Source organism: Lampris incognitus, chromosome 9 (genome assembly GCF_029633865.1).
Source record: "Lampris incognitus isolate fLamInc1 chromosome 9, fLamInc1.hap2, whole genome shotgun sequence".
Taxonomy (NCBI): domain Eukaryota; kingdom Metazoa; phylum Chordata; class Actinopteri; order Lampriformes; family Lampridae; genus Lampris; species Lampris incognitus.
This window is the reverse complement of record NC_079219.1, coordinates 59,441,226-59,467,453: the sequence shown is the minus strand read 5'-3', so window position 1 is coordinate 59,467,453 and position 26,228 is coordinate 59,441,226. Positions and strand designations below refer to the sequence as shown.

At 52.6% G+C, this 26,228-nt stretch overlaps 1 protein-coding gene across 3 annotated transcripts; it reads left to right on the top strand.

The window, feature by feature from the left end:
* Positions 1-1,107: 1,107 nt before the first annotated feature.
* On the top strand, positions 1,108-26,123 carry arhgef5 (Rho guanine nucleotide exchange factor (GEF) 5). 3 transcript variants are annotated; one of them, XM_056286767.1, is made up of 15 exons: positions 1,108-1,532; positions 2,029-5,400; positions 7,790-7,835; positions 9,363-9,412; positions 12,446-12,867; positions 13,303-13,463; positions 18,367-18,519; positions 18,716-18,845; positions 18,972-19,046; positions 20,099-20,188; positions 20,808-20,950; positions 22,168-22,311; positions 22,456-22,616; positions 22,808-22,912; positions 25,342-26,123. In XM_056286767.1, the coding sequence occupies exons 2-15, from the start codon at positions 2,049-2,051 to the stop codon at positions 25,482-25,484; spliced, it is 5,175 nt and encodes a 1,724-aa protein (XP_056142742.1). In that variant the 5' UTR covers positions 1,108-1,532; positions 2,029-2,048; the 3' UTR covers positions 25,485-26,123. The 3 variants fall into 3 exon arrangements, with proteins under 3 accessions (XP_056142742.1, XP_056142741.1, XP_056142740.1); XM_056286766.1 differs by having other exon boundaries at positions 2,029-6,135; positions 22,456-22,526; XM_056286765.1 differs by having other exon boundaries at positions 2,029-6,135.
* The last annotated feature ends 105 nt before the right edge of the window (positions 26,124-26,228 follow it).

The following is a 26,228-nucleotide window of genomic DNA, read 5'->3' as shown; positions in this document are numbered from 1 at the left end:
CCTGAGTCTGCAATCAAGTTTTGAACTGAACTGAATTGAATCACAAACACGTGTCTGCATGATGAGTGCAAGTGGACTGCAGTCTGTGGCGCTGCCCATGCGGCCCAGGAGACGGCTCATACTCGGTGTTGGGAAATCCAGTGTACAGCCTTGCTAATGGTTAGAAACGAACTCTAGCATAATGCTTACTCTCCAGTGTCATCGCTGCTCGTCTTCTTAAGTATGGCGAGCCCCAACCTGCCACTATTATCAGCCCTCTGCCCCCGGCAGGGTTGAAACCCCCCCAACTTTGGGGGGTATGAAGGCCGTGCTCGAGCAATGGCGACAGAACCCCCACCCCTCTGGCCAGAATGTGAGGAATGCGGAGCCTTCAGTGTTCTTCATAGGCCCAGCACAACAAACAGCGAGGGAAGTACCTCGAGTTCACCTTTTACCAGCAGTGCAGATTGACCACATCATGGATGACGCGCCCCTGAGCTCTGATTCTGTGATTGCTTCATCCCGTGGCTCTTGTTTTGCGTGTGACTCAGAATGACAAGGCGCATCTTTCACGCATGCTCACTATTCCAGGTAAGAAAGTGAAAGAATGCTGAAGCGGCTCATCTGGACACCGCGTGTATCCACACGAGCTGCTTCACTGGAGGAGCCCTCTCCTTTCCCTCTGCTTTTCCATATTTCCAACTTCTCGGGAATATTGGGAAAGTTTTACTCTCTCTCTCTCCCTCTCTCTCTCTCTCTCCCCCTCCCCCTCCCCCTCCTCTTGCATGTGTAATGGCAGCCCTCACCTGGCTGTGTGCTTCCTGCGGACACACCCGACTCGCTCCGCGTCAGCCAATCACAGCCGCGGGAGACTGGCAGGCTGTGCACTTCCTTTGTTTGGCGAGAGAGGAACGGGACAGGGGGAGAAAAGGAGAGTCGTCTGCTTTTAAAGCAAGGCAGGCGGGGGCGTCAACTTCGGCCGACCATACTGGAAGAGCGAGGGGGGGGGTGGAAGGGTTGGTTTTCGCTCGGACCTCGACAGCCCCCCGCTTGGTTGGAGGGAGAGCCTTTAGTGCAGCACCGGGGAGTGTCGGGAGCAGGCAGCGCGAGCGGAGGAGGAGTGGGGAAGTCAAGTGTCAATCTGTTGAGACTTGTTTGGGAATTTGAGGAAGGAGGGGAGGCAGGGGGAGAACCGGGAAGAGGGAGGCGTAGCGAGGGAAAACAGTAAGCAGCAGCAGCAGCGGCAGCAGCAGCGGCGGCAGTAGGAGCAGGAGCAGGAGCAGGAGCAGGAGCAGGAGCAGGAGCAGGAGCAGGAGCAGGAGCAGGAGCAGGAGGTTGCTCAGACTGGGTCGCAGCGCGGTGGGGTGGTGTTGGTGCCGAGCTGGGAGAGTAGGACGCTTGTTTTGCTGCCACCCAGGAAATCCGAATGCGAGGCAAGAATTTGCGTGTGTTGCGCAATCCCATGCTGCTGAGCTGAGCCGAGCCGAGCCGAGCCGAGCCGAGCTGGGCGGAGGGGGGGGGGACACCAGATCTCCCCACAACACCAGATTCAGGTGAGTCTCCCTCACACTCTTCCCTCGTGGACGTTTCGGATGTAGGAAGTTTCCCCGAGTCGTGTCTCAGCTTGATGGCAAGCTGAGGACGGCTTGTGCCGCGGTTTACCGGGGACGTGCTTGGGCCATGTGTCATGGTCCCCCGCTTGAGTCTGGCACCTCGTCCTCTCTCCACACTGTCCTACATGCAGTCCAAGAGGGTGTCGCCTTCTCTTCTGACCCACTTCTTTTCTCTTGCAACGCACCACTGTTTGCTCCGTTCAGACTTGTGGGTTTATGAATTCAGCCAGCAGCCTGCGAGACTTACTGTACAATTAGACTTTCTGGGTCCGTTTCAGTGGGAGTCGAACTTGGCTAAAACAACACACACACACACACACACACACACACACACACACACACACACACACACACACACAATATGCCACGCACTTTATCAAACATAACAATTTGAATGATGAACTCGATATCATATGGACTTGTTACTGTCTTTAAGGTACTGAGAAGTATGGTACAATGGGGACCAAAAGGCCCGGATGGACCCTTCTCAACAAGCTACACATTCAAAATGCTGACCGCAGACAGATCTCCAGAGAGACCAGCCCCAGACCGGGAGCCGTTGCCCAGTCCGAGCGGGATCGGGAGAGGAACCAAGAGGAAGAACAGAGGAGAGAGCGAGAGACGGAGCGAGTGAGAGACAAACAGAGAAACGTGGCGAACAACAAGGATCCGAGGAAGACCTACTCTGACCGAGGCCGGGGTCCCGCGCCCCGAGACAAAGCGGGAGAGAGAGAATGGAGGGAAGTGGAAAGGAGGCAAGAGATGGAGAGAGGGAAAAACGTCCGGCCCGTGTCGCACCTGGAGAAGGGGACTGAGACGGAGGCAGACAGGGGCAGGAAGAAAGGTGACACGTTTCCCAGAATGACAAGAGGCGGCAAAGAGAGAGAGGGGAGAATGGCTCCCTTTGTCGAGTCAGAGGAGGGCAGAGGGGGAAAGAAGCCGATGGACAGGCAGATGAGGATAGAGATGGACGACGGGGAGCGAGAAAGAGAGAGGGCATGGATAAGAGAGAGGCAAGGTGATAGAGAGAAGCACAGCGAGAGGGAGAGAGAGGTTTTCAGGAGCAGGCCGAAGAAGGAGGGAGAGAGGAACAGCAGTAGGCCAATGGAGGATGGGACAATGCAGCAGAAGGGAAGAAGGAGGGAGCCCGATCCCGAGTTTCGGGAAAGGAGGAGAGAAAGGGTCGTGGAGATCACTGACCAGGGGGTCAGAAGAGAGAGGGATAATCCCAGAGAGAGAGACAGGGAAAGAGAGAGACCGAGACCCGGCCTGGCAGAAAGGGAAGGGAGGATGCCCTCCCCGCGCAGAAGAAGGGAGAAGGAGGCATACTCCGACAGGGAGGACGGGGAAAAGATGGGTAGGGAAGCTCGAAAGAGGGACACCAGAAGTGAGGGAGACTGTGATGGGAGAATACAAGTGGAGAGGCTGAGGGAGAGACGAAGAGAGAGAGGCGAATTGAGGCATCACCACAGTCGAAGCGAAGGAGACGCCAAGGAAAGAATGGTCAGGGAAAGAGAACAAGAGAGATGGGGGGTGGAGGAGAGGCCAAGGCATCGAGAAAAGGACAGAGAGAGAGAGGCAGACAGACTCAGGGAGAAGGGAGGGGAGAAAGAGAGGGAGATGTACAGGGAGAGAGACAGGCGGAAAGAGAAGGAGCGTCGGCCAGATGTAGAGAGATGGATGGACGGCACAAGGGACAACAAGGGGTGCAGAGAGGAGGTCAGACACAGACCGGGTGACAGAAGGGAGGAAGAAGACCGGTACAGAGAAAGGGAGGAAGAGGGGGGAAGGCGCAGGGAGAGAAAGGAAGGAGAGACGGATCGGAGGTGGGAGGATGCAGCAGGCTGTGTTCGCCAGTCCCCGAGCGAGGTGCTGCGAGCTCAGAGCAGTGGCGAATGGAGCAGCGACGTGGACAGTGAGAGGAGATGTAGGCGGGGAGGGGGGGACAGTTACGACGAGAGGGAGTCCAGTAGAGAGAGCACCGCAGAGAGTGAGCGAGAGACGGAGGAAGAGAAACGATGCCGGGGGGATAACGGACGAGGCGAGAGATCAAACCCAGATAGAAGAGAGGAGAGAGAGCAGAGGAGGATGTGGTTAGAACCACAGAGGGGCAAATACAGCAAAGACTCCTCGTTAGAAGACGAAGTAACAGAAAGGGAGAGACACACCACGAGGCGAAAAGAGAGGAAACGAGGGGACGAGAGGAGGACCGAGTCAGGGACGGGTGACTGGGAGGAGGGGGGGAGGGGAGAATGCGAGGAGCGAGATAAGACGTACGTGAACCGAGGCGATGCCGGGAGAGGAGGACACAGTGAAAGCGGGAGACATGGGAGGAGGGGCGAGACAGAGGCAGAGAGAGGAAGAGAGACGGAGGGTGTCGGTGTAGACAGAGAGGAGGCGAGTATGGCCCAAAGAAGGAGAGATGATGGAAGGAGAGAACATCTGTCCGACAGCGACAGAGGGGCAGAGGGAAGCCACCTGAAGGACAGAGAGAAAGAGAAAGTGACAGATAATGCAGAAGAGAGCGGCAGGCAGGAAGAGGCGGGGAGCGACCATTGCGGCTGTTCAGAGAGTGAAGGAGGAAGTGACCCGGGGTGGGAGCAAGAGAAGGACAGAATGTGGTCGGGAGAGGACGGTTTTGTCACCGTGTCCAGTAGTGGAGATGATGAGGATGAGAGGGAGGAGGAGGAATTTGTGGACTGCAGGGAATTCTGGGAAGGCGGCATGCCTCATGACTCTGACCAACCTGTCAGCTACAAGGGGTGTGAGGAAGAGAGGGAAAGGCACGAAGAGAGAAAAATGGATGAAGAAGAGGGAGAAAGTAGAGAGGGTCAAGGGAGGGGAAAACACTGCAAGTATGTCTTCTGTGTCATCGGCCAAACCCTGCCACGATCAAAATCTGGCCAAGTGTCAGATTTGGGTCAGATGGAGGGAATTCAAACCAACGACCTGAATTCAGGAAGTAGTCAGTATGACTGTGGTCAGTGTGGCAATGGTGACACCACGCAGCCACCCCAGAACGACCTGTATCCTGTTCTGGGTGATGATGATGAATATTCCATCAATGACAACCGAGAGGCAGAGACGAAAGGAGGGCGGGACGAGTACAACGTGCCGAGGGAGGCGAGAACCTACGCAGACGAGACATCTAAAACGGATGTCGGATATAGAGTCCCTTCAGACTACAAGACAACAGAGAATGGTGACAGGGTGAAGAGCGAGGAGCATCCTTATGCCAAAATAGGACCAACAAACCGAGACTCCCAGACTGAGAGACTCCTCACGGAGTGGAGGGAGAGAAACAAAGAGGACAAAGAACAGAGCGAGAAGGGACAGGAGCAACGTTCGTCAAGTCCCATTAATCCTTATGGCGACGCGGGCGCTCATGGAAACTCTGCGCCGGATCTTGCCACCTCGGATGGGACTGCTCCCGTCATGATGGCTCCAGAGGAAGATGCCGCCATACAGATCCACATGAATGAAGCCTGGAGCGTGACGGAGGAAGCCAAGAGGCACTCCCAGCCACCCCACCTTAAATGGGCCAAGAACGTGGTGAGAGAGATCCTGGGACTGTGTGAGGAGAACAACGCCGATGACCCCAACTCCGGCCCGCAGGCAGATCGGGAAGCTGACGAGAGAGAGAGGGGGTTTGGGAAAGAGGAGCAAAACGATGAAAAGGAGGCGAAACGCAGCACTGGAGAGATGCCGATCTATGCGCAGGTGCAGAAGCAAAGAACGGTTGATCAGAGCTATGGGGCCGATTTGGATGAGGGGCAGGCAGAGCCGCTGGAGGTGGAGGAACTGAGAGGTATGGGGCAAGACCAAGCACACATGCATGCTGACCAGCTCACAGCTATGCATGGTGACACACTCACACATGCTCATACAGACACGCTTCTAGCCACAGAGAGGGTGGAGGCCGGTCGCTCTCCTACAGACAAACAGACAGGCCCGCCTGGTTCCCAGGAAGCACAAACGACAGCAGAGGCAGAGGCAGAGCAAAGGAAGGCAGATCATGTCAGGGAGGAGTCGGGTGGCGGGGTGAAAATGGCAGGAATAGATAAAAAGTCAAGCATAGAGAAAGAGGTGGAGATGTACCTCTCCGTGAGCAAAACGCTGTACAAACCAAACAGCTGCCCCAGCCTCAATTACAATCCTGAGGCTGACCTCCCCTCTGCCTCCGCTGCAGAGGTCAAGGGTCAGGAGGGGGGGGAGGAGGAGCAAACGGGTAAAAGCGAGGAGCAAGAGGAGCCTGATGAGAATAGTACCAGAGAGGAGGTGAAAGACAGAAGCTGGGTGGAGGCGGATGAGGAGGGGAGCACAGAGGGAGGGGAGGTGACAGAAGAGGGAGTAGGTAGTGGCGGAGGAGGAGGAGGAGGGCTGGTGACGAGCAGCTGCAGTTTCCGAGATTTGGGCCTCGAGGCTCGCATAAGAAGGCGGGGGATCCGCATACCGACTGAGAGAAGAAAAGAAGCACTTGTAGAGGTGGAAGAAGACGAAGGTGTTGGAAGGGACCGCAGAACGAGAATATTCTCCTTACCAGGTAACAAAAGAAGATGGAGGATAGAATGGGAGAGTCACACTAATAATGCTCGTTAAATTTACATATGAAGTAGGGCCGAACTGTATATCACTTCAGAATTGGCGTCGCAATAGACGACACGTGCACTAGTCACACTGGATGCAACATGAGGCCCACTGAGCCCGCCAGTCGTGTTTGGCTAAACCCTCAATACTCGATAGAGAATCAAATCCAGCACGGTCCGCTTCTTTGAGACTCCTCTCAAGGAAAAATATCCTAGCACATCTGACAAGTCATTAAACAGAGTTTAATGACTTCTTGGATAACCCTAGTTGTTGCTAGCATGATCGATTCTTTGCAAAAGGAGCTTTGAAACTTCAAATCTGCATATTTCAGTCGAAATTCTGTAACTCTTTGTATTAATCAATATTGCAGGAAATATCGAGAAACAATGTCGCAATGTCAATCTTATTTGTCAGCATTGATCAGGCTCTTATATTAACTATGCAAACACTGAATGATAGTTTTGGGGGGAGGGGGAATTTCCCCCCCCCCCAGTTGAATCCGGCCAATTACTCCACTCTTCCGAGCCGTCCCGGTCTCTGCTCCACCCCCCTCTGCCGATCCGGGGAGGGCTGCAGACTACCACATGCCTCCTCCCATACATGTGGAGTCACCAGCCGCTTCTTTTCACCTGACAGTGAGGAGTTTCACCAGGGGGACATAGTGTGTGTGGGAAGATCACGCTACTCCCCTCCAGTTCCCTCTCCCCCCTGAACAGGAGCCCCGACTGACTAGAAGAGGCGCTAGTGCAGCGACCAGGACACATACCCACATCTGGCTTCCCCCCCGCAGACACGGCCAATAGTGTCTGTAGGGATGCCCCACCAATTTGGGGGTAACACGGGGATTCGTACTGGTGATCCCCGTGTTGGTAGGCCAACGGAATAGACCGCCATGCCACCCGGACACCCAGTTCATATCACACATAGTGGGTATTCAGAGAAGGACCTCTGACCCTCGTCGTGATCGTTCCAGTTAGCTTGGGATCAATCAGCGTGGGGGTGACGTGGTTTTAATAAGCCTGCCCCATCAGCCCCAACACACATGAACCTAGACCGCTTCAAAGAGGGGACACCTGAACCGCTCTTAATCGAAAACACCAACGCCGTGGCTTTCATGGGCCACTTTTTAAGTTTCTCCCGTTAATGGGTCACAGATGAGCTCTGACGCACACGCTCTTGTTTAGAAGCCTTGGCTTTCCTGATAACTTGGGATTGTTTCATCATCGCTGCCTCCGTCAAACCCGCCGCCCTTCTGGGAAACAAGTTGCGTCACTGGGATGTGTGTGAAGGCAGCGAGAGGACAAGAGATTAGGCAAGGCTGGGGAGATGGCAGGCACGAGAGGAGGCCCGAGAGGTGCAGGATAAAAGCGTCGGGTGTCACCTGTTCATAATCACAACACATTTCCTGCGTCACACTGCAGTTCCCACCCTGCTGGTCTGAGACCTGAGCACTCCTGCTTTGTTGTTTGACGTGTAGCTGACTGAGTAAACCACCAGTATTCTCTATGATGAGAGCTGCATTTTTACAATAAACCGATTGGGCTACAGCACTCTGGTGGCACTATGTTACTGTACCAGGCGTGGATGGATGGATTTTTTTCTTCTTTCAGATGACGAAGATGCCAGGAGCAACAGCTGGGGTGAGGTGGACCTGAGGTCAGTAAAGAAACCCATACTTATTTGATGATGTGTCCAGGAAATGGAGCATCAAGACAATATAACACCACGCCATCCCCGTTACTAGAGCTGTCCGGGTCATTTTATACACGGAAACGAGTGGGAAGGGCTTTGTCGGTGTTGGGTGAACCTGGTGTTGTTGTTTGCTCTTCCACTATTGCCCTTCCACTGTTGCTCTTCCACTATTGCTCTTCCACTATTGCCCTTCCACTATTGCTCTTCCACTATTGCTCTTCCACTATTGCTCTTCCACTATTGCTCTTCCACTATTGCCCTTCCACTATTGCTCTTCCACTATTGCCCTTCCACTATTGCCCTTCCACTATTGCCCTTCCACTATTGCTCTTCCACTATTGCTCTTCCACTGTTGCTCTTCCACTGTTGCTCTTCCACTGTTGCTCTTCCACTATTGCCCTTCCACTATTGCCCTTCCACTATTGCCCTTCCACTATTGCTCTTCCACTATTGCCCTTCCACTATTGCCCTTCCACTATTGCCCTTCCACTATTGCCCTTCCACTGTTGCTCTTCCACTGTTGCTCTTCCACTGTTGCTCTTCCACTGTTGCTCTTCCACTGTTGCTCTTCCACTGTTGCTCTTCCACTATTGCTCTTCCACTATTGCCCTTCCACTATTGCCCTTCCACTATTGCTCTTCCACTGTTGCTCTTCCACTGTTGCTCTTCCACTATTGCTCTATTGTTGTCTCTCTTTTACTTGGTTTTTACTGTTCGGCCTACATTGTTGTATCATCCTTCTCCTGAGACTCAGTTTTGTCTTTGTTGAGCACTCTTAAACCTTGCTTTTGAAAAGTGCTATTAAAGTAAAATGCAGATGATGATGATGATGATGAAGAAGATTATTGTGCCGGACGGCCTTATGTTTTCTTGGAAAGTGCGGGTGATTCCCCCCCATCGTAGTCCGTAGCCCTTAGCACATTTTTAACCCTTGTGTTCTGGCTGGGTCAGGATGACCCATTTGAACTTAGGACTACCCACCATAAGAGGTGTTAATGTTAGTTGACATTAGTAATAAGTGAGATAAGGAGAAGACATATTGGGTACTTTTAAATAAATATTTCAGTTGTATCGCTATAGAACCCAACAGGGTCTTGGGTCAATATGAGCGGTGAACAACACATCATTGCTAATTAGTGAACAGAAGATGAGGATGAATCAATGTGTGGCTAACTGTAGCTTTATGCCCCTTTTCCACTACATGGTACCGGCTCAACTTGACTCGACTTTTTCGTTTTCCGGTACTGGAAAGTACCGGCATTTTGGTAACCGTTGCCACTTTTCTGGCACCACCTTTGTCGAGGTTCCAAAAGAGGTACCAAAATCAGCGCAGACCAGCTACACTGAGGGGTCCTGTTACGGTGATGGAGAACGACACTCTGCGAGTCGGGTCGAGCCGGTACCATGTAGTGGGAAAGGGGCATCAGAAGCACATACATTGAGAATCGTCGCATTATACATGTGGTGACACTGCCTCTCTCGACCATGCAGGCACGTTTTGGACACAGTGGGACGGAGGAAGAGGAGCTCAAAGTTCTTCAGTGAGTATATCTGTTTGCTACGTCCGGCCCAGGTCCGACACGGTACGTCAGGCTTATTCTCAAAAGATTTCTGAGGTAACACCAAGAAGATGCCCCTGAAATCTAACACCCATTTACTCGTGTTTTGCCACAGATTGTCCAGTTTGCAGTCCAGCATTGTTTCCTATAAGTCACACGTCCTCTTAGAGTAGAGCTGTAGATCTCTCAGAGTAAAGGCGTAGATCTCTGAGAGTAGAGCTGTGTAGATCTCTCAGAGTAAAGGTGTAGGTCTCTCAGAGTAAAGGTGTAGGTCTCTCAGAGTAAAGGCGTAGATCTCTCGGAGTAAAGGTGTAGGTCTCTCAGAGTAAAGGTGTAGGTCTCTCAGAGTAAAGGCATAGAACTCCGAGTAGAGCTGTAGATCTCTGAGTAGAGCTGTACATCTCTCAGAGTAAAGGTGTAGATCTCTCAGAGTAAAGGCGTAGATCTCTCGGAGTAAAGGTGTAGGTCTCTCAGAGTAAAGGTGTAGATCTCTCAGAGTAAAGGTGTAGATCTCTCAGAGTAAAGGTGTAGGTCTCTCAGAGTAAAGGTGTAGATCTCTCGGAGTAAAGGTGTAGGTCTCTCAGAGTAAAGGTGTAGGTCTCTCAGAGTAAAGGCATAGAACTCCGAGTAGAGCTGTAGATCTCTGAGTAGAGCTGTACATCTCTCAGAGTAAAGGTGTAGATCTCTCAGAGTAAAGGTGTACATCTCTCAGAGTAAAGGTGTAGATCTCTCAGAGTAAAGGCGTAGATCTCTGAGTAAAGGTGTACATCTCTCAGAGTAAAGGTGTAGATCTCTCAGAGTAAAGGCGTAGATCTCTCAGAGTAAAGGCGTAGATCTCTCAGAGTAAAGGTGTAGATCTCTCAGAGTAAAGGTGTAGGTCTCTCAGAGTAAAGGTGTAGATCTCTCAGAGTAAAGGCGTAGATCTCTCAGAGTAAAGGCGTAGATCTCTCAGAGTAAAGGTGTAGGTCTCTCAGAGTAAAGGCGTAGATCTCTCAGAGTAAAGGTGTAGGTCTCTCAGAGTAAAGGTGTAGGTCTCTCAGAGTGAAGGTGTAGATCTCTGAGAGTAGAGCTGTGTAGATCTCTCAGAGTAAAGGTGTAGGTCTCTCAGAGTAAAGGTGTAGGTCTCTCAGAGTAAAGGCGTAGATCTCTCAGAGTAAAGGTGTAGGTCTCTCAGAGTAAAGGTGTAGGTCTCTCAGAGTAAAGGCATAGAACTCCGAGTAGAGCTGTAGATCTCTGAGTAGAGCTGTACATCTCTCAGAGTAAAGGTGTAGATCTCTCAGAGTAAAGGTGTACATCTCTCAGAGTAAAGGTGTAGATCTCTCAGAGTAAAGGCGTAGATCTCTCAGAGTAAAGGCGTAGATCTCTCAGAGTAAAGGTGTAGATCTCTCAGAGTAAAGGTGTAGGTCTCTCAGAGTAAAGGTGTAGATCTCTCAGAGTAAAGGCGTAGATCTCTCAGAGTAAAGGCGTAGATCTCTCAGAGTAAAGGCGTAGGTCTCTCAGAGTAAAGGTGTAGGTCTCTCAGAGTAAAGGCGTAGGTCTCTCAGAGTAAAGGCGTAGGTCTCTCAGAGTAAAGGCGTAGGTCTCTCAGAGTAAAGGCGTAGATCTCTCAGAGTAACGGTGTAGATCTCTCAGAATAAAGGTGTAGATCTCTCAGAATAAAGGTGTAGATCTCTCAGAGTAAAGGCGTAGGTCTCTCAGAGTAAAGGCGTAGATCTCTCAGAGTAAAGGTGTAGATCTCTCAGAGTAAAGGCGTAGATCTCTCAGAATAAAGGCGTAGATCTCTCAGAATAAAGGTGTAGATCTCTCAGAGTAAAGGCGTAGATCTCTCAGAGTAAAGGCGTAGGTCTCTCAGAGTAAAGGCGTAGGTCTCTCAGAGTAAAGGTGTAGGTCTCTCAGAGTAAAGGTGTAGATCTCTCAGAGTAAAGGCGTAGGTCTCTCAGAGTAAAGGCGTAGGTCTCTCAGAGTGAAGGCGTAGATCTCTGTAGATAACTAAAAGTAGGCAGCAAGGTGACGTGTCTACATGTTTAATGTGATTCAGACTTTCCTGAATGTGGTTGGGAGCCTACACCGACGTGATGAAGCGCTTCCCTTCTGAGTGTGTGTGTGTGTGTGTGTGTGTGTCTGTGTGTGTGTCTGTGTGGGAATTCCTCCGTGTGTTGCTAGTTGTTTACTTCTTGCCTTGTACTCGCTGGTGCACAGAGCTTTAATGGGACACAGCTTTGCGGGGATGCAGCCAAGCGCACACACTGGACGTGTGTTCACACAACTTCTGAGACTCCAGTTTTAAACCTCCTAAAATGGCAGCGGGGTTTTTTAGTTTTCAGTTCGCCGGCGACTGGGGGGTATTGCACGAAAGGGGGCCAGTCTCTTGTGTGACTCTGCATGTTCCAAGTCCACAGACAGACAGGTTTCTGCAGGTATCCCTATGTGTGAGCCCGGGCCGACAACAGCTGCTGCGGTGGCTTCACATTCCAGCAGTCATGTGTGAACGGAATGTCGAACACAAACATGGCCCCGCCCCCCGCCCGCTCTCACGTCTTCTGTCGATTCGGTTTCCCAGATAAACCCCTCCCCCCCGGCTTGCTACGAGTTCCACTCTTTCCTTTTTCCCCTTTTTCTCCCCGGTTGTACCCGGCCAACTACCCCCCTCTCTGCACCACCCCCCCTCCGCTGATCCGGGGGAGGGCTGCAGACCACCGCATGCCTCCTCCCATACATGTGGAGTCGCCAGCCGCTTCTTTTCACCGGACAGGGAGGAGTTTCACCAGGGGGGACGTAGCGCGGGGGAGGATCACACTATTCCCCCCCCCCCCCCAAACAGGCGCCCCCGACCCGCACACGGCTTCCCACCCGCAGACACGGCCTATTGTGTGTGTAGGGACGCCCGACCAAGCCGCAGCTCCCCGTGTTGCTAGGCAGCGGAATCGCTCGCCGCGCCGCCCGGACGCCCGCCACTTCAGCTCTTACACGTATGCCTGATTCACTCACACTCGGCCTCCGTGTCTCCTCCCTCAGATGCCGCCCAGCTCTACCAGCAGTACAGCGAGGCGGCCCAGAATATCGAGATCCTGCGCCAGACGAGCTCCGACGCCCTCTCCACCTGCGACGAGCCACAGGTCCACGTTCCCGCCCACCTCCCTCCCGTCTCGCCTTCCTCCTCTCCGGCTCCCTCGCCGCTGCCTGCCCGAAGACCCCTACCCCCGCTGCCGCCGGTCCCACACCCGCACTCCCTGTCACATACAGGCTCCATCTCAAATTCCTCCGCCAGCGCCAAGACCCTGCCTCTCCCCGCGCCCCCGAAGGCGGAGGGCAGGCCCTCCTCCCCGCGCCTCTCCATCTCCCTGACCCAGTCCGCTACGCTGTGGAGGGATCTGCCAGGCGTAAGAAGCAGTCAAGAGCTGGAGGAGCTGACGGAGGACCAGAGGCGCCTCCAGGAGGTAACGTGTCGTCATAGAGCCAAGTGCCGTGTTTTTGTGTGTGCATATTTAGAGACATCAGGTCAGAATGGTGAGCAGTCGTATGGCTGCGGTGAAGGGTCTGACTATCAGCTGGACTCTCCCAGCGGGGCATTTCCTGACATCTACATGGCTTTCTCGTAAATCCACAATGGTGTGTTTTGTGTGTGTGTGTGTGTGTGGGGGGGGGGGGGTTTGTCTGAAGCACGTCCAAAAATTCATTGTTGTTGCACAATCGGAGGCCTCCCCTCGACATTAGTGCACAGTTAGTCACGTCCTTCCCCTGTCGGCGCCTCTCAGAAGACTCGTGTCACGGTAGCCCAGACGACGCGAGAACACCCGCCCCCGCCGCCGCCGCTCGGGCTGCTGCTCAGCTTCTCTCCCACTCATCCGTTCTTTCCCACGTTTGCTTTCAAGGTGAGGTTTGAGGTGGTGACCTCAGAGGCGTCCTACTGCAGAAGCCTGGACATCGTTGTGGATCACTTTGTCAAGTCCAAACAGCTGGGGGCGCTGTTGACCACCCAGGATAGGAATTGGTTGTTCTCCAGGCTGGCTGACGTGCGGGCGATCAGCCACAGGTAAGACGGGTCATTGTCGGGTCATTGTCGGGTCATTGTCGGGCAGCCGGCCCAGATGTTGTGGTGCGGATGGGGATATTCTCACATTTTAAAGTGGATAGTTGATGCTCATGCAGCGTGTACACTCTGGTCCAGCACATCTGGCTTGTTCTTGTAACATCCATCCATCCATCCATCATCCCAACCACTTATCCTGCTCTCAGGGTCGTGGGGATGCTGGAGCCTATCCCAGCAGGCACTGGGTGGCAGGTGGGGAGACACCCCGGACAGGCCGCCAGGCCACCACACAGCCCCCCCCCCCCACCACACACACACACCTAGGGACAATTTAGTACGGCCGAGTCACCTGACCCACATGTCTTTGGACTGTGGGAGGAAACTGGCGACCCCAGAAGAAACCCGCAAAGACACGGGGAGGACATGCAAACTCCACACAGAGGACGACCCGGGACGACCCCCACGGTTGGACTACCCCGGGAGTCGAACCCAGGACCTTCATGCTATGAGGCAACCGTGCTAACCGCTGCTATGCCGCCATGCCGCCCTGTTCCTGTAACATTTTGAGCAAAATACGGAAGTCTAGGGTGGCGCGGTGGTGCAGTGGTTAGCGCGGTCGCCTCACAGCAAGGAGGTCCTGGGTTCGAGTCCCGGGGTAGTCCGACCTTGGGGGTCATCCTGGGTCGTCTTCTGTGTGGAGTTTGCATGTTCTCCCCGTGTCTGCGTGGGTTTCCTCCCGGGGCGCCGGTTTCCTCCCACAGTCCAAAGACATGGAGGTCAGGTGACTCAGCTGGACTACATCGTCCCTAGGGGTGAATGTGTGTGTGTGTGTGTGTGTGTGTGTGTGTGTGTGTGTGTGTGTGTGTGTGTGTGTGTGTGTGTGTGTGTGTGTGTGTGTGTGTGGGCCCTGTGATGGTCTGGTGGTCTGTCCAGGGTGTCTTCCCACCTGCTGCCCAGTGACTGCTGGGATAGGCTGCAGCATCCCCGCCAGCCTGAGAGCAGGATAAGCAGTTTGAATGATGGATGGATGGGTGGATGGGTGGATGGGTGGATGGATGGATGGATGGGTGGGGAAGTCTGTTAGTCTGTGGTACACAGGCCTCCTTCTGTTTGCAGAACCAAAAGCAATATTTGGCAGTGGCATTTGGAGTGATTTCTTTTGCTTCCCCTTCTGTTTTGGAATAGTCAACCAGCTCACAACGTCTAAATGAGAAGAGAACCTTCTCCGCCTCTGAGCAAGGCACATTTGCCAAGTAATGCAAAATCTAATGTAATAAAATTAAGTCACATGACTGCAATCAGCTCAGCTGAGTTTGCTGTGTGTGACTTGTCTAGCCGCCTGTATGTGCTGCGTCAGGCCCCCTTGACTAAGACATGTAAATACCAGCGGGGTTCCCCGGTTAAATAAGGGATAAATAAATAACGAATGATAAACAAGATAAATGAGTTATACAACAAAACACTCCTGCCTTACTGCCAATATCTGCATGTCCCCCTGCTACCACCCCTGTACGCAGGGACGGCTGGTGGTGATATTGGGTGGGTGGGCTAACACGCATTATACCCATCAGTAGTTCCTGCTGCAGCAACAGCAGCACCACCTCAGAGAGACCAGGTTACAGCAGCGGCACTGCACACCCTGTTATAGCAAGTGCTCTGCTACAACACTACATGTAGAGGAGTCTTCTCCTGGATCTCCACCTTGCCGGGGTGGAGAAGCTTGCATCTACCACTGATCCCAAGAGCTATGCCATCCGGAGCGTGGCTCCTGGTAGGGTCACCCAAGGCGGATAGGTCAAGGGGGAGGTTCCAGACGAGGCGCGATCCAACGAAGACCTCAGCGGCGGAACTGGCGGAGGATGTCTCCAGGTCACAGCGGCAGTGAAGGTGGATGAAGGCTGCAACAGAGGGTGGTCCCCCAGCCATCTTGGTTCTCCACACCATCGGATGGACTCTGGACACCCCCTGCCGAGGCTGCAGGTGCACCAGCCTCTCCACATAGAAACCTGTCACGTGCAGGCGTCCTCTCATTACACAGCTCCAGGATCAGCCGCTACACCCACCTGAAGACCCAGAAGGACCCAGAGGGAGGACGGTCGTAGTCGACCCCGAGTGGCTGCTGCTGCTGATGATGATGATGATGATAGAGAAGTACCCACAAGAATGGCCTGATGCCAAACCCCCCACCCCCCGCATCTGACTTTATCACTCTCTCTCTCTTTCTATCGCTCTCTCTCTCTCTCTCTCTCTCTCTCTCTCTCTCTCTCTCTCTCTCTCTCTCTCTCTCTCTCTCTCGCTCTCTCTCTCTATCTCTCTGTCTCTCTCTATCTCTCTCTTGCTCTCTCTCTCTCTATCTCTCTCTATCTCTCTCTCTCTCTCTCTCTCTCTCTTGCTCTCTCTGTCTCTCTCTATCTCTCTCTATCTCTCTCTCTCTCTATCTCTCTGTCTCTCTCTATCTCTCTTGCTCTCTCTCTCTCTCTCTCTCTCTCTCTCTCTCTCTCTCTCTCTCTCTCTCTCTCTCTCTCTCTCTTGCTCTCTCTGTCTGTCTGTCTGTCTGTCTGTCTGTCTGTCTGTCTGTCTGTCTGTCTGTCTGTCTGTCTCTCTCTCTCTCTCTCTCTCTCTCTCTCTCTCTCTCTCTCTCTCTCTCTCTTGCTCTCTCTGTCTCTCTCTATCTCTCTCTTGCTCTCTCTCTCTCTATCTCTCTCTCTCTATCTCTCTCTCTCTATCTCTCTGTCTCTCTCTATCTCTCTTGCTCTCTCTCTCTATCTCTCTCTCTCACTCTCTCTCTCTGTCTCTCTCTATCTCTCTCTCTCACTCTCTATCTCTCTCTCTCACTCTCTCTCTCTGTCTCTATCGCTCTCTCTCTATCTCTCTCTATCTCTCTCTCTCACTCTCTATCTCTCTCTCTCACTCTCTCTCTCTGTCTCTCTCTATCGCTCTCTCTCTCTCTCTCTTGTTCTCTCTCTCTCTCGCTCTCTCTCTCTATCTCTCTGTCTCTCTCTCGCTCTATCTCTCTGTCTCTATCTCTCTCTCTCTGTCTCTCTCTATCTCTCTGTCTCTCTCTCTCTATCTCTCTGTCTCTCTCTATCGCTCTCTCTCTCTCTGTCTCTCTCTCTCTCGCTCTCTCTCTCTATCTCTCTGTCTCTCTCTATCTCTGTCTCTCTCTATCGCTCTCTCTCTCTCTGTCTCTCTCTCTCTCTCTCTCTCTCTCTCTCTCTCTCTCTCTCTCTCTCTCTATCTCTCTCTATCTCTCTGTCTCTCTCTATCTCTGTCTCTCTCTATCGCTCTCTCTCTCTCTGTCTCTCTCTCTGTCTCTCTCTCTCTATCGCTCTCTCTCTCTCTATCTCTGTCTCTCTCTATCGCTCTCTCTCTCTCTGTCTCTCTCTCTCTATCGCTCTCTCTCTCCCTGTCTCTCTCTCTCTGTCTGTCTCTCTCTCTTTCGCTCTCTATCTCTGTACATCTGCCGTCACTGGTCAAAAGCCAGCGGCCTGAGGGCCGAATGAATTTAGCCCAAATGATCAGCAAATCAAGGGGGCGTGGCACGACACCTGTCACTCACTCATCACGAAGATGAACGGAAGCTGATGCTGCTGTGTTTGGGCGGTAAAAAAATAAGCCCATTTAAATATATGCTGTGTTTTTTTTGGGGGGAGGGGGATTTCCCCCCTTTTTCTCCCCAATTGTATCGGCCAATTACCCCACTCTTCCGAGCCGTCCCGGTTGCTGCTCCCCCCCCCCCGCCAATCCGGGGAGGGCTGCAGACTCCCACATGTCTCCTCCCATACATGTGGAGTCACCAGCCGCTTCTTTTCACCTGACAGTGAGGAGTTTCACCAGGAGGACCTAACGCGTGGGAGGATCACGCTATTCCCCCCAGTCCCCCCCCCCGAACAGGCACCCTGACCGACCAGAGGAGGCCAGTTGTGTCTGGAAGGATGCCCGGCCAAGCCGGAGGTAACACGAGGATTGGGACAGGCGATCCCTTTGTTGGTAGGCAATGGGACAGACCGCTACGCTAGCCGAGGCCCCGTGTTGTGTTCTTCTTATGACTATGTGGCGCTGTTGCTGCTGTAGGTTCCCCAAAATCTCCAACAGTTTGTTCTAAGATTAGTTTCATAACTTTCTCATGTTCATCGTAAAGATGGGGAGGGTTCACACTGTTACCCACTCCTACCAGCCGTCCCCGTCTGTCCACCTGCCCGTCTGTCCACCTGCCCGTCTGTCCACCCGCCCGTCTGTCTGCTTGCCTCTTCTGTCTGCATGTGTGTGTATTTCTCTCTCTCTCTCTCTCGCTCCTGACAACTCATTATTGTGCTTCTTGGGGGTGGAGGGGCGGTGGAGAAAGGTGGCTTCTGTTGGTGCTGCATCCTCTGTTTCCATCGACCCGGGTGTTGGCCTCTCTGGAGACTCATGTCTGCCTCTTCATCACTGGTGACGGCTTTGGCTTCAGGTCACTGGGACTCGGCTCTTCTTGTCTCTGGATGGGTGGTGTGTCCTGGCAGATCGGTAATACTGCAGGGGGTGGTGTTGTATGGGTGGTGTGCCCTGGCAGATCAGTAATACTGCAGGGGGTGGTGTTGCATGGGTGGTGTATCCTGGCAGATCAGTAATACTGCAGGGGGTGGTGTTGTATGGGTGGTGTATCCTGGCAGATCAGTAATACTGCAGGGGGTGGTGTTGTATGGGTGGTGTATCCTGGCAGATCAGTAATACTGCAGGGGGGTGGTGTTGTATACCCTCCCCCTATTTTTTTTTTGTCAGAATTTTTTCCCTGTGGAGTTTTTCTCCACCCGGTCCTTCGGGTTGAAGGCGGTGTGGTTGTGGTTGCACTGTGTGGCCCTGCCCCCTGTGAGTGAATGAAGCTTGGTTGGAGTTTTAAACGATGCTTGACGCCTTGTTTTCTCAGTTTCCTCTCCAAGCTGGAGGAGCGGGTGGAGGTCGACATCATGCACTTTGCTGTGTGTGACATCATCGCTCGTCACTGTCAGCGCTTCAAAATGGTTTACGTGCCCTACCTCACCAACCAGTCGTACCAGGACGCCACCTACCAGCGGCTCATGTGAGTCGGCCCCCTCTCAGCACACAGACACAACGTCATGACGGGGGGTGGGGTGGGGGTGGGGGTGGGGGCAGTAGTCGATTCTACACCCGGGAGACTGTACACGTGTCGTGTCCAAGAAAACAATCCCGGAAACTTCCCCCTGTGTGACTTCATGGTTGTGCCCGCTGAGATCTTTGGTCTGTTTTCCTCCCAGGAATGAGAATCCAGGATTCCGGCGCATCGTGGAGAAGCTGGAGAGGAGTCCCGTCTGCCAGAGACTCCCCCTCCGCTCCTTCCTGGTCCTCCCCTTCCAGAGGATTACACGAATCAAGCTTCTCGTCCAGGTGTGTGTGTGTGTGTGTGTGTGTGTGTGTGTGGATATGCTCCGCTTATGAAGACATTTAGAGAAATGTTTGGTGGCCTTCTTGTCCCGCGCCTCACTTGTCCCGCCTCCGCCCGTGTCGCTGCAGAACATCGTGAAGAGGACGGCCCCGGGTACGGAGGAGGTGGTGCAGGCCATCAAGAGTCTGAAGCTTCTGGAAAAGGTGAGCTCGCCCTGTCACGCGCAGTCGGTGCTGTTTCACAGTGACTCCGTATTTCTGGAAATGACCTTCCGTCTTCCTCCCCCCCGTCTTCCTCCCTGTCTTCCTCCCCATCCTCCCCCCTGTCTTCCTCCCCGTCTTCCTCCCCGTCTTCCTCCCCCCCGTCTTCCTCCCCGTCTTCCTCCCCGTCTTCCTCCCCCCCGTCTTCCTCCCCGTCCTCCCCCCTGTCTTCCTCCCCGTCTTCCTCCCCCCCGTCTTCCTCCCCGTCTTCCTCCCCCCCGTCTTCCTCCCCGTCCTCCCCCCTGTCTTCCTCCCCGTCTTCCTCCCCGTCTTCCTCCCTGTCTTCCCCTCTGTCTTCTTCCTCCCCGTCTTCCCCCCCGTCTTCCTCCCCGTCTCCCCCCCGTCTTCCCCCCATCTTCCTCCCCGTCTTCCCCCCCGTCTTCCTCCCTGTCTTCCCCTCTGTCTTCTTCCTCCCCATCTCCCCCCTGTCTTCCCCCCATCTTCCTCCCCGTCTTCCCCCCCGTCTTCCTCCCCGTCTTCCCCCCCGTCTTCTTCCTCCCCGTCTTCCTCCCTGTCTTCCTCCCCGTCTTCCTCCCCGTCTTCCCCCCCGTCTTCCTCCCCGTCTTCCTCCCCCCCGTCTTCCTCCCCGTCTTCCTCCCCCCCGTCTTCCTCCCCGTCCTCCCCCCTGTCTTCCTCCCCGTCTTCCTCCCCGTCTTCCTCCCTGTCTTCCCCTCTGTCTTCTTCCTCCCCGTCTTCCCCCCCGTCTTCCTCCCCGTCTCCCCCCCGTCTTCCCCCCATCTTCCTCCCCGTCTTCCCCCCCGTCTTCCTCCCTGTCTTCCCCTCTGTCTTCTTCCTCCCCGTCTCCCCCCCGTCTTCCCCCCATCTTCCTCCCCGTCTTCCCCCCCGTCTTCCTCCCCGTCTTCCCCCCCGTCTTCTTCCTCCCCGTCTTCCTCCCTGTCTTCCTCCCCGTCTTCCTCCCCGTCTTCCTCCCCGTCTTCCTCCCCGTCTTCCTCCCCGTCTTCCTCCCCCCCGTCTTCCTCGGCACGGTCCGACAGCTGATTCAGGAGAGCAACGACAGCATTTCCCAGATGAAGAGCATCGAGTCCCTGGTCTCTCTCAGCGCCAAGGTGGATTTTGAATGCAGGGTAAGGAGCGGGGTTTTCCTGTGTAACGGTGTCGGGGCGTAACGAGTGGACAAGACAAAAATAGAGCCTGTGGGACATCCGGGTGGCGTGGCGGTCTGTTCAACACGGGGATCACCGGTTCGAATCCCCGTGTTGCCTCCATCTTGGTCGGGCGTCCCTCAGACACAATTGGCCGTGGCTGTGGGTGGGAAGCCGGATGTGGGTATGTGTCCTGTTCGCTGCACCAGCGCCTCCTCTGGTTGATCGGGGCGCCTGTTCGGGGGGGGAGACTGGGGGGAATAGCGTGATCTTCCCACGTGCTACGTCCCCCTGGTGAAACTCCTCACTGTCAGGTGAAAAGAAGCGGCTGGTGACTCCACATGTATGGGAGGAGGCATGTGGTAGTCTGCAGCCCTCCCCGGATCAGCAGAGGGGGGGGGGGAGCAGAGACCGGGACGGCTGGGAAGAGTGGGGTAGTTGGCCAGGTACAACTCAGGAGAAGAAAAGGGGGAAAATCCCAAAGGAAAAAAACAATATATATAAATATATAAATATTTAAATGAACTTGTTTTCTTTCTGTCTCTCTTGCAAACGTAGTCGCTTACTTGCGATGTGTCTTGTGCTGCTTACTGAATTCCAGACTTTACCCCTGATCAGTCAGTCTCGGAGGCTGGTGCGTGAAGGGCCGGTGACGGAGCTCATGGATTTCTCCATGAAGGAGACGGAGAGAAATATCTACATCCACCTGTTCAATGATTACCTTCTGCTCTCGCTACACAAAGAGTGAGTCAACTGCTATGACCGGTGCACAATCTGTATTATTATCATTGTTCCCCTCCCCCCCACTCTCACCCCACTCTCACCCCACTCTCCCCCCACTCCTCCGAGCCGTCCCGGTCTCTGCTCCACCCCCTCTGCCGATCCGGGGAGGGCTGCAGACTACCACGTCTGCTCTGATACATGTGGCGTCGCCAGCCGCTTCTTTTCCCCTGACAGTGAGGAGTTTCACCAGGGGGGACGTAGCATGTGGGAGGATCACACTATTCCCCCCAGTTCCCCCTCCCCCCGAACAGGCGCCCCGACCAGCCAGAGGAGGCGCTGGTGCAGCGACCGGGACACATAACCCACATCCGGCTTCCCGCCTGCAGACACGGCCAATTGTGTCTGTAGGGACACCCGACCAAGCCGGAGGTTACACAGGGATTCGAACCGGCGAGCCCTGTGTTGCTAGGCAACAGAATAGACCGCTACGCCACCCGCAGGCCCTATTGGTGATAGTTTTAACACGCATGTAATTAGAGATCATATGCAACAGCAAGCTCTGCTTCTCGTGACCACAATAAAGAGCAGACTTTGCATCCAGCTAGCGTAGCAGTCTATTCTGTTGCCTACCAACACGGGGATCGCTGGTTCGAATCCCCCCGCGTTACCTCCGGCTTGGTCGGGTGTCCCTGCAGACACAATTGGCCATGGCTGTGGGTGGGAAGCCGGATGTGGGTTGTGTGTCTTGGTCACTGCACTAGCGCCTCCTCTGGCTGGTCAGAGCGCCTGTTCGGGGGGGGGGAGGGGGAACTGGGGGGAATAGCGTGACCCTCCCACATGCTACATCCCCCTGGGGAAACTCCTCACTGTCAGGTGGAAAGAAGCGGCTGGTGACTCCACATGTATGGGAGGAGGCATGTGGTAGCCTGCAGCCCTCCCCGGCTCAGTAGAGGGGGCGGAGCAGCGACCGGGACGGCTTGGCGGGTGGGGTAATTGGCCAAGCACAATTGGGGGGGAAAAAATCCAAAAATAAATGAAGAGCAAACTTCTATTTTACTGTACTCACGGTCTGGCACGTCTTTGGCAGCCGTGCCGTTGCTCTCCTTCCTCACCTTCCCCATTAGCCTGCTGCTTCCTCCCCGTCTCATCTCTTTCCTCCTACTCTCTCACTGCCGTCGTCGTGACCCGTCTCTCCCGACTTGCTGAACTGTTCCGTTCTTTTCTTCGGCCGTGTCCAGAGGGGGGAGGTTCACTGTGATAGACCACGCTCCCGTGTCCCAGCTGCGTGCAGAGAACTGCCGCGTCAAACTGCACTCCTTACAGAAGAACCTGTTCCGCCTCCACCTGCTGAGCAAAGCCCTGCTGCTGAGGACCGACACACAGTAAGAGACCGATTCAGCTGATGGGTGCGGTACCGGCCGACAACGTCTTCTGAACTCCATATGGACTCGGTGCATGTCACTTTATAAAATGCAGCGATGCCGCAAAGGCATCACAGTTTCAACCATCTTTGCTTTCTACTCCAGGAGTGATAAGCTGCGCTGGATATCGGCCATTTCCAGGCCTCATCCTGAACTGGATTTTTCTGCAGCACAAGGTAACCTGCTCACATCATCCACTGTTTGTAATGTGCTGTGCAGAACGTCGGCTAATCTGGGATGGATGGAAATGATTTTCAGAGGATTTTGTGAGTAATGTATCACAACTGTATAAGGGAATTGGGTAGTATCAGTAAACTGGCAAGCAGATAAAAAAATGACGTCCAAAAACTGCACAGTCAAGCAGTTGCTCTTTGCGCGTCATTTTGCAGAAGGCATGAAAGTGTTCAGTTATTGAAATGGCTGTAGGTTTGACCTCTCGTCTCTCGCATCTACTCAGATTTCCCACAGATGCAGTGTATGCGGTCTTTTGTTTCCCAGCAACCAGACGAGCTCTCCTTGGAGAAAGCTGACATCATTCTGGTGCACCAGCAGAGCAGTGATGGTAAGACCTTTAATAAAACTACCCAAACCACAATTCTTTGAAGAAAAGCAACCATCACCCGCATAGTTCAGGGAATAATGCATGTGCTATTGGGGAACTACTTTGGACAATGCATGAGTGAAGAATGGTAAATTTAGTTCCTTATATTCTATCTCCAGTCTTGCAGTCCAGTAGGTTTACATGCAAACAGGTTTTTGCAGATCTATTTCATTCGAAGTGTTTAGTTCAAATCTTGCTGCAATTACTCCTCCAGTTCTCTTTGTTTGGACACATCAGTTGCATTTTGGTGCATTTAGATGTGCTTTTATAGTTGCTAATTTTAATGGTTACTGTCGAGTAGGACTTTTCAGGGGAAACTGATACCACGCATTGTTTTGCCACTGTAGATCACAGAATACTGTTGGATAGGCTGGGACATTTGGGTAGGACTTTCTGGGCAGTCCTTAATTGGTTCAGGTCTTATTTAGAACACTGGAGTTACTTTGTCACCATTGGCAATTATGAATCTGATAGAGCGGTTATGACCTGCGGAATCCCCCAGGGATCAGCTCTTGAACCTCTCCTGTTTAATCTGTACATGCTGCCTTTGGGCCAAATTCGTCAGAGCAACAACATGGATTACCATAGTTATGCAGATGATAATCAGATATATCTGGCTCTCTGTCACCTGATGATCTCAGCCCAATAGACTCACTGTGTCACTGTTGGGAGCAGATAAATGATTGGATGAGCCAAAACGTCCTTCAATTAAATAAGGAAAAAAATAGATTATTGTGTTTGGCAGCAAAGAGAAGAGAACTATTATAAATGAACAACTCAAGTCTCGAGCTCTAAAAACCAAAGACCAAGTCCGAAATCTTAGCGTTTTAATAGACTCAGATTTCACGTTCACCAGCCATATCAAAGCAATCACTAAAACAGCCTTCTATCATCTTAAAAATATGGCCAGAATCAAGGGTTTGGTATCCCAAAATGACAAAGACAAGCTCATCCATGCTTTTATTTCCAGTAGAATTGATTACTATAATGGTCTCTTAACTGGTCTCCCCAAAAAGACCTTTAAACAGCTGCAGCTTATTCAGAATGCTGCCGCTCGAGTTTGAACCAGGACCAAGAGAACAGAGCACATTACTGCAGTCCTCACACCTTTACGCTGGCTTCCAAACCAAACTTGGTGAAGCAGCATTTAGCTGTTACGCTGCATGCGACTGGAACAAACTACCAGAAGATCTTAGATGTGCCTAAATATAGCAATTTCTAATTCTAGGTTAAAAACATGTCTTTTTTCCTGTGCCTATGATTGAGCGTTAAAACTTGCACCTTATTCCTACTGCACTTTAATCCTGGAAGTAGCTCTCTAGTCACGCCCAGCAGGGAAGTGACTATTTTAGTTTCTTTGTATTATTTTTTTTATAGTGCCTGTCTTTTAATTATATAATTCGTTAATTATTAATTAATTAAAAGTACAGTTTATGTACTTTGTACTGTTTTTATCACTATCATTTAAGAATATTTTATATGGTTGTTCCTTGTTTTTATTACTATCATTTAATTATATTTCATATGGTTGTTCCTTTTCTGTTCTTATTTGTGTGAAGCACACTGAATTGCCCTGTGTATGAAATGTGCTACAGAAATAAACTTGCTTGCTTGCTTGTGTCCTCTCCCTAGCAGCCAAATGCGGAAGTATAAGTCAGGTGGCAATGAAATTTAAGAAAGAGCAAATTCGTTGTGGCTAACAAGCCGGCATGGCAGAACTAGCTCATACCAGAGCTTTATGTGGCGATGCCATAAATCAGTCACTAAAAACCATGATTCAGCTGTGTTTGTTTTGTTTGGCAGCGGGGAAGGTGCTGACACAACAGCATTGTCTATACTGTTATTGCAAAAACGTAATCTCTGGCCATCCGGGTAGCGTAGCGGTCTATTCTGTTGTCTACCAACACAGGGATCGCCGATTCGAATCCCTGTGTTACCTCCAGCTTGGTCGGGCGTCCCTACAGACACATTTGGCTGTGTCTGCTGGTGGGAAGCCGGATTTGGGTATGTGTCCTGGTCGCTGCACTAGCGCCTCCTCTAGCTGGTCAGGGTACCTGTTCAGGGGGGAGGGGGGGTAAATAGTGTGATCCTCCCACATGCTACGTCCCCCTGGTGAAACTCCTCACTGTCAGGTGAAAAGAAGCGGCTGGCGACTCCACATGTATGGGAGGAGGCATGTGGTAGTCTGCAGCCCTCCCCGGATCGGCAGAAGGGGTGGAGCAGAGACCGGGACGGCTCGGAAGAGAGGGGTAATTCGCCGGGTACAAGATCTCTACGGTTTTTAATGGTTATACATAAATGCAATCGCCATTGTTCCCACAGGTTTCCAGTAGTTCATCAAAAGGCTTTGATTTTTCAGCATCGTAGCTTTATTTTCTCTTGTTTTCCAGGCTGGGTGGAAGGGACCAGACTGTCTGATCGGCATCGTGGCTGGATGCCCGAATCTCATCTGGAGACCATAACCAACTCCAGAGTCCGACAGCGCAACCTATCTGATGCCCTTAAGCTCACAACAGCCACGGCTGCTGTGTGAGGGGGGGGGGGGCGCAGGGGCCAGTCCTGTATGGACGAGACAGACAGAAGACTGCTTCACAACACAGCCCACTGCTTCACGACACAGGGGTCTGGATGGTAGTTGAGATTCTCCACACGTGGATTTACATTTCTGAACTGTTGAAATGTATAACTGACGTGCTACAGTGATCAATGTCAAGGTGGTGTCTTCTCTGGGGTTTTGCTCGGTGTGGCCCTTTAAATGACAGAGAAAACGCCTTTTGGACGTTGCGTTAAAAGGTTGTGTTGAGGTCTAAGTGGAATACAACAACAGCCTGGAGCAGAGCCTTGTGACAGAGACGGGTGGTACCAAGACACATTCTATGTAATGCTAACTGGATCTGGGCGATACAGCCAGCAAGCTACGTGACGTCAGACTGGGGTTTTGAGAAACATTTTTAAAGGGATATTGCTTCGGTTGAGAAATGTGACTTTTGCTAAATGTACTATTTGTGTATACTGAATAAAATTTAAGGGTTTAAGGTGGATTCATGTCAAGACAAGACAGACAACATGCCAAGTATCCAACTTCCCACCGATGTCTGAGATTTCAAGATGTACATACTGTGACAGCACATAACGCATAACTGAATGAAATAAAGACATGTTTGAGCATAAGCACGCACCAGCTTATTGCAAGAAGTTTTTATAATCCCCATGTCTGCAGACTATTTTTGAGGGCTCTTTTGTTGTTGTTGATGAGCAAGACACGGCAGCCATCCTC

What these genes read in the sequence shown, in the direction of transcription:
- arhgef5 (XM_056286765.1), top strand. Translation starts at nt 2,049, where the DNA reads ATGGGGACCAAAAGGCCCGGATGGACCCTTCTCAACAAGCTACACATT. An exon ending in ACCAGAGGCGCCTCCAGGAG is followed by an intron (nt 12,868 to 13,302) that starts GTAACGTGTCGT and finishes TTTGCTTTCAAG; the next exon opens with GTGAGGTTTGAGGTGGTGAC. An exon ending in GCACCAGCAGAGCAGTGATG is followed by an intron (nt 22,913 to 25,341) that starts GTAAGACCTTTA and finishes CTTGTTTTCCAG; the next exon opens with GCTGGGTGGAAGGGACCAGA.